The 7,957-nt window shown below is 43.1% G+C and overlaps 1 protein-coding gene across 1 annotated transcript; it reads right to left on the bottom strand.

The window, feature by feature from the left end:
• Positions 1 to 5,991: 5,991 nt before the first annotated feature.
• Positions 5,992 to 6,759, bottom strand: LOC133107311 (olfactory receptor 10J1-like). The gene has a single exon (XM_061216304.1). The coding sequence runs from the start codon at positions 6,757 to 6,759 to the stop codon at positions 5,992 to 5,994; it is 768 nt and encodes a 255-aa protein (XP_061072288.1).
• Positions 6,760 to 7,957: the final 1,198 nt, after the last annotated feature.

Here is a 7,957-nt window from a genome sequence, read left to right as displayed (position 1 = left end):
TGGGCATCTTCCTGGGTGATGCTCTGCCTGGCCTGGACTGCAGCCATCGTCAGTTCCTGCTTGTTTCTTGGGTGTTTTGCCATCAGTCTTCAGCAGTGTTCATGTTCAGTTGGATTCAGGACAGGTGATTGATTTGGCACACACACACAAACCTACGGGGAGAACATGCAAACTCTACATGGAAAGGCCCATGTGGACCCAGGACGCTCTTGCTGTGTGATAACACAACCTGATATCCAACCTGATACAGTGATACAGGAACAGTTCCCTGTGACCTACAGTAATTGAGTAATTGAATGCAAAGTCATTGAGGACACGCAGTTTAGTGCGTTTAGTTTTAGTTTTGTTAGCCCATATCTCTCAGATTAACTACCCATATCTCCCCTATTAACTACCAGCAGTGCCCGAATCTCATTCAAATCCATGATGGCGAGTTGACATGAAATAACTTGATGATGTGCCAGAAAAGGTTATTACGAATACATTGTAAAACAGATTCCATACTTGCGCTGTGAAATCTGTGATAAAATGTGTACGTTTATTTCTGACAAAGTGTATTTGTCTGGAATGCCATAGTAACTATGGGTTGAAATTTACCGCTGCACGCTAGTTTGTAATTTAACAGTGGTCATACATGAAAGAGAGGTGTAACAACGGTATTACTTTGGTTGAGAAAAAGGTATGTTTTCAATTAACTGACCTAAAATGGTGGGGGTAGGTATTTTAACACACAAGTATTTTTAGTGTTAACATATAGTACAGGTCTGCCAAATGCGAATCCTTCCTCATGATTTTCTAGAATGACATTTAAATCTAAAAAAATTTGAGTGTGATAACTTTTTAGTTAATATTGTAGTTTTCGTCATAGATGTTGCTACGTTACACCAGCAATGCACCATTATATCATTTTTGATCTGGAGTCAATTGACTCACATTTGCAGCCATACTCTCAGATAAAAAAGGGGGAGGGTAAAGCCACATAATTACCTCAGTTATTGATTTTGAGAATCAATGCATACGTACATATTAACCATATTCTAGTTCTACATCAGCACATTAATGCCACAGACGGAATTATCCACAGTGTAATCCAGGGCTGTTTATAATTTCTGCAGCACAGCTGCTTTCCTAGGATACAGGCCCTTAGTGCCTGTGGTTTAGGGGTTGTATCATGTAAAGTAATCCAATGGATCTTTATTATATCCCTGTGAAAGCTATGTAAATGTTGACTACCTGCTTTCTTGGGAAGAAGGGGAAACAGCTGCAACAACTGACATCTGAACAGAATACAGAATACAGTTCCACGGTTGCAGGGGGGCTATGGAACTGCCAATCTGCCACATGGAAGGCTGACTTCATTACTGGTTATGCCTCCCTCCTGTCCCTACAGTTCCTTGCCCTCACCGAGACCTGGATTACACCAGAGAACACCGCCACCCCCGCTGCCCTCTCATCCTCCTTCTCCTTCTCACACACCCCCGGCCCTCTGGCCGTGGAGGTGGCACTGGCTTGCTGATCTCCCCTTTGTGGAAATTCTCTGCGTTTTCCCTCACTGACCTATCCCTATCCACCTTTGAATGCCACGCTGTCTCAATTACTCACCCTGCTAAACTTTATATTGTCATTGTTTATCGTCCTCCAGGTGCCCTGGGAAGTTTACTTGATACTTCTTGTTTGACACTCTACTCAGCTCATTCCCTGAGGATGGCACCCCATCCTGGGAGATTTCAACATCCACCTGGAAGCCTCCCAGTCTGCTGCCTTCTTACCACTACTTCACTCCTTTGACCTCTCTCTGCAGCACTCTCCCCCAACTCACAAGGCTGGAAACCTTCTCGACCTGATCTTTCTGAGGAATTGCTCCTCTTCTAACCCCACTGTTACAAGTCTGATCACCACTTCATTTCCTTCTCCATCCCCCTAGCCCCTCTGCCTCCCTCACCTTCTCTCACCCCCACTGTTTCTGTCCGATGTAACCTCCGCTCTCTATCACCCTCCTCCCTTGCCCCCAGAGTCACCGCTTCCGTCCCTCCTCTTGAATCCTTCTCCAAACTACCCACTGATTCTGCATCTTCCATGCTGCTTTCCTCTCTCTCCTCAGCCCTTGACTCTCTCTGTCCTCTTGTCTCCAGGCCTGCTCGATCCTCCCCTCCCAGCCCATGGGTTTCTGACCTTCTACCTTCCTCCAGGCCCAGCCTACATGCAGCTGAGAGGAAGTGGAGGAAATCAAAAGACCTGTCTTCCTACCAGTCTCTCCTGGCGGAATTCACCTCCGCTATCACCACTGCCAAAAGAAATTACTTCCAAACAAAAATCCAGAATTCCACTTCTAACCCTCTTCAACTGTTCTCCTCTCTCCTGAGCACACCTCCCCCACCATCTCAGTCCTCGCTCACTGCTAATGACTTTGCGGTGTTTTTTGACGAGAAGGTTGCAGATATCTGCAGCACCTTCGTGACCACCACCACTTCTATGCCTGCCTCCCTTTCTGTCTCTGATCCTTCTTGACCTCTCTGCGGCGTTCGACACGGTCAACCACTCCATCCTCTTAGCCTCCCTGGTATCTACAGGGATCTGTGGCACAGCCTTAGAGTGGATCAAATCTTATCTCTCTGGCCAGTCCTCCCAGGTGTCCTGGGCTGGAGGAGTGTCAACCCCTCGCCCCCTTGTTACAGGAGTCCCCCAGGGCTCAGTCCTCAGACCCCTCCTCTTCTCCATCTACACGAGATCCCTTGGTCCCGTTATCTCTGCTCATGGCATCCTATCATTGTTATGCCGATGACACCCAACTCTTTCTCTCCTTCCCCCCATCAGACTCACAGGTCTCTACCCGTATCTCCGCCTGCCTGAGAGACATCCAGAGCTGGATGGGTAACCATCTAAAGCTCAACTCAGGTAAGACGGTGGTAATCTTCATCCCTGCTTTAACCTCTCCCTTCTCTGATTTCTCCATCTCACTAGGGGATACCACAGTGACCTCATCCCCTAGTGCAAGAAACCTTGGAGTGGTGATGGACAACAGGCTATCCTTCTCCGAGAACATCGCTACAGTGACCCGGGCGTGCAGGTTCTTCCTGTACAACATCCGGAGAATCCGACCCTTTCTCACCACCTACTCCACTCAGCTCCTTGTACAAGCAATGGTCCTGTCCCGCCTGGACTATTGCAATTCTCTGCTGGCTGGCCTTCCAGCATCTGCCATCAGACCCCTACAACTGATTCAGAATGCTGCAGCCCGTCTGGTATTCAATGTTCCCAGACATTCACATGTCGCCCCCCTGCTCAGCAACCTCCACTGGCTGCCTGTTACGGCTCGCATCAAATTTAAAACTTTGGTGCTCGCATACCAGGCAGTTAAAGGATCAGCCCCTGTAGATATTCAATCCCTTATCAAGACCTATACACCAACAAGACCCCTCTGTTCTGCCACTTTGTGCCGTCTGGCGCCTCCCCCTCGCCACACCTGCACTTCACGCTCACGACTACTGTCTGTCCTGGTCCCACGGTGGTGGAATGACCTCCCGGTGGATGTCAGAACGGCAGAGTCTCTGACCTCCTTCAAGCGCAGTCTGAAGACCCATCTCTGCAGGCTACACCATTCCCTCCCCAACTCACCACCATGATTAGCCTTAGACTGTAATGGCACTTATGTATAGATATTGTTACTTGTATAGGTATTGATGTTTTTATTGGTTGTTGTATTGTTGTATTCTAGCTGCCAACTGTGGTATGCTAGTTTGAAAGTTGATTGTACTCTTCAAGGGTTCTGATTTTCTATATGTTTACACTAGGACTCGGAACTGTACTGTCCTCTCAGGTCCTCTTTGCACTTGTTCTTGTATTTGATTTGCACTTTGTTGTACGTCGCTCTGGATAAGAGCGTCTGCTAAATGCCATGTAATGTAATGTAATGTAATGATGTTTTTAGTTCTGGGGAATTTGTGTTAATATTCTGTTTTGGTAAGGTAACTCGGTAACACTTTACAATGAGGTTATATGAATTAGAATGAACTATTTTAGTTGTTAAATGGTCATTCTTATTGTAATAAAAAAAATGCATTTGTTAATGGTTAACTAATTATAAGTTCACCCTGTGGTTTGCTAATGTATAAATATTAATGTAACTAATACATTAATAGTTCGAAAATTCAATAACTAATGAAAAAAATGTCATGCTCAATCAATGTATTTGTACATCACTAATTCATGATAAACTACTACAAGTAGTTATTGCAAATTCATGAACCTTATTGTAAAGTGTGACTGTTAATGTAAACATACATAATTTCCTGCTGAGATATGAGATGGGGTGAGATGGCTCAGGCAGTAAGAGCAGTCGTCTGGCAGTGGGAGGGTTTCCGGTTCGATCCCCCGCCCGGGCTGTGTCGAAGTGTCCCTGAGCAAGACACCTAACCCCCAAATGCTCCTGACGAGCTGGTCGGTGCCTTGCATGGCAGCCTATTTCCGTCAGTGTGTGAGTGTGTGTATGAATGGGTGAATGAGAAGCATCAATTGTACAGCGCTTCGGATAAAGGCGCTATATAAACGCCAACCATTTAGCTATTTCTGTGTGTCAATCGTGTCATATTAGGTTGAAGTGAAAAACCAATGGCTCATATCATTGTGCATTTTTTTTATTTCAAGCGGTATAAAATGTGTATGGTTATAATTAACTATGTCTGTTATAGTAGAAACTGAATGATGCATTTGACAATTTTAGTAATTTTTCATTCAAATGTATTTCTGCAGAAAAGGGCTACTGAAATTAATTCTCACAATATTAGTTGATTTTCTGAAGTAACAAATCTGGGATAAATGGCTTTCCTCCTCTGAATTCTGTCTGGGTTTGTATTGTTGTACCAACAACTGGTCCTGGGAGAACTAGTCCTGCTCCTCCACAGAGGATAGTAATTGGTTCAGTGTCCTGTCTGAGGAGTCTCTTGATAGAGAAACCCACATTATGGGCTGTTTATTGATTATATTTGGGCTTTCACAGTTACTGAGCTACAAACAGTTGGTTTCTTCAATAATTTCAAGCACTGGAGCATGTAACTTGGAAATACCGTTTGAATTTGAGGGGTGAAGGGGACTATGGTAAAATTAAAACAGTTCACAAAGGAAATACATTGAATAAGTTACAAATTGATAATGTTTTTAATTGAGAGTAAGCAAATCTCTGACGCATCTGGAAAAAATCATGTCAAGCATCTACAATGAATTCTTTGTCTTTATGAAAGTCCCATTTCCAAACACAATTCTCAGTATTTTTAATAAAATGCATTGTTAAGCCATATAATATGTGATGTGGTACTAGTTGTGGGTGATGCAGTGTGACAGAAAATTGCATGCTATTCCAGTTTTATTGGAAATTAAATTGAATTGCCAAAAAAAAACATTTTCTTCACTGCAAAATAAATAAACAAATGAATCATCACATGAATCATCACCACCATGAGACTACCTGGCTCAATAACTAAAATACAGTCCCGTATATGCTTGGTGTATTTTTCACTGATGGAATGCCATTAACAACATTTCAGTTTTAACTAGGCAGTTCAGCTACAAGCTCACCATAAGCAGTACCTTTGTAGTGAACAATAGTCAAGATGTAATTTAGTTATCAAACATTGGCTAGCTATCAATTTTTGTGTTTTTTAGAACAGAAAAAACAACAACACTAACAACAGCAATCAAGAACAATCAAGAACAACTAATATAAGTAATTCTACATCTGTAGTGGAAAACAGTATGATATAGTGATAAAAATGAGCTTGACTTTTTCAATGACTGTGTGAAGCGTATCTGTTCTCAATGTCCCTAGAATATTCACGATATGAATGAGATGCTCAAAATAATAAAAACACTGTGGCCTATGTGTTTTACAGCATGAATCTGGACACATACAGGGGGCTGCTCATGAATTATTATTGTTGTTGTTGTTGTTGTTGTTGTTGTTGTTGTTAAGAATGGAGAAAACAGTTACTGCGGAATTTACAGGGGATGTAAACGAGGAAAACGGAAGTGTTTCTGAATAGCAGTCTTTAACTCTTTATTTCTGAAGCTGTAAATGATGGGGTTTGCAAAAGGAGTCAGGATACAGTTGATAATGGAGATCAAGATGAGAACACTTGGATTATCATTATTTACTGTGGAACTAATATAAACAATCAGATGTGCACCATAGAACAGGATTACAACAGTGAGATGTGAGGAGCAGGTAGAGAAGGCCTTTTTACGGCCATCCACAGATTTAATTTTACAAACTGTTAAAATGATTTTACTGTATGTCCAAATAATGACACATCCAGGAATCATAATTACGAATAAAGCATTCACTAGAGCTAAGAGCAGTAGGGATGTTGTGTCCAAACAGGATAGTGCAATCACAGGAGGGAAATCACAAAACCAGAACATGATGTGCTTCCTACAGTAAGGCAATGTTGAAGCATACATTGTAATTGGCAGGATTACGACAACTCCAGTAATGCAAGCAAACATTATGAGCACAGCACATATCTTGAGAGTGATAATATCATTGTAGCGTAGAGGATTACATATAGCCACATAGCGATCATAGCCCATGATCGCAAGCAAAAATCCCTCAATAGACTGAAATGTCAGATAGGTGCTCTGCTGCATGAAGCAGCCTGAGAAAGAAATGGCAATGTCATTGAGTAAGCCCACAGATATAATCTTGGGGAGAACGGTGGTTGTAATGATGATGTCCGTTAAAGAGAGATTGCCGATGAAAATGTACATGGGTGTGTGTAGTTTTCTCAATAGCAGCACTGCAAAGAAAACAGTTGCATTAGCAATAAGGATTACAATGTAAACCAGCAGGAGAAAAACAGAGAAATCTTTGAGCCACAGCTTTCCCCCCAAAATTAAGAACTGATGAATCTGGCTTTGATTATAGTCCAGCTGTCGATTGGCATCTGGAAGTAAAGTTATCCAAGTGTTAAAAGGATGCTGTAAATGACACAAAGAATTTCAAAACTATTGGCATAAATTCAGCATCCATTGTAAAGCATATTATGATAAATGTTTGCAAAATGTGCTTGACAAATACATTTTTTAATGCATACGTATAAACAATATGCAAACAAATAAAATTTATAGCGGGATTCTTGTCAAATAGTACTTACTTTCAATTTCAAAAGTAGTTCTGTTTGGTCCTTGCATTTTCATATTGCCTGTATGTCTGGACAGAATCTTTCTCATCCAGGGTGCTGAGACACTGCTCCGTTTCGTAGAGTTCCTCATTGAAGTCGGTCCTCACAAGAATAGTCTGTGCCTGCGTCTGGAAAAGCCTCTTTTAATGAATTAATTTCAGGGAGAGTCTTGGGAACTAATTATATAGGATGACACCATGAAGCCAGAGGTGTGTCCAGACCTTTTACAATGGGGCGGCCAGGTTAGACCCAATTACTTTATTGGGATGGCAATCTTGGGTGGGGTAAAAACACCAATCCACATCCATGTGGCGAGCCCAATCTTTGTGTGCCCTAAGCAGGATCTCATTCGGCCATACTGTAAAAGGCACACACCTGAGAATGTAACAGAAAAATATTTAATATTTTGCAGTTACGGCGGCACGGATGGCGCAGTGGGTAGCACTGCCGCCTCACAGCAAGGAGGTTCTGGGTTCGAATCCCCGTCGGCCGGGGCCTCTCTGTGCGGAGTTTGCATGTTCTCCCCGTGTCTGCGTGGGTTTCCACCGGGTACTCCGGTTTCCTCCCACAGTCCAAAGACATGCACGTTAGGCTGATTGGAGAGTCTAAATTGCCCGTAGGTATGAGTGTGTGAGTGAATGGTGTGTGTGCCCTGAGATAGACTGGCGACCTGTCCAGGGTGTATTCCTGCCTTTCGCCCAATGTATGCTGGGATAGGCTCCAGCCCCCCCTGCGACCCTGATCAGGATAAGCGGGTTCAGATAATGGATGGATGGATGGATGGA

This window comes from Conger conger, chromosome 13 (assembly GCF_963514075.1).
Source record: "Conger conger chromosome 13, fConCon1.1, whole genome shotgun sequence".
NCBI classification, from domain to species: Eukaryota; Metazoa; Chordata; class Actinopteri; order Anguilliformes; family Congridae; genus Conger; species Conger conger.
The sequence above is the reverse complement of the archived record's forward strand: the minus strand, read 5'-3'. Positions and strand labels throughout refer to the sequence as shown.

What these genes read in the sequence shown, in the direction of transcription:
- LOC133107311 (XM_061216304.1), bottom strand. Translation starts at nt 6,759, where the DNA reads ATGTACATTTTCATCGGCAATCTCTCTTTAACGGACATCATCATTACA.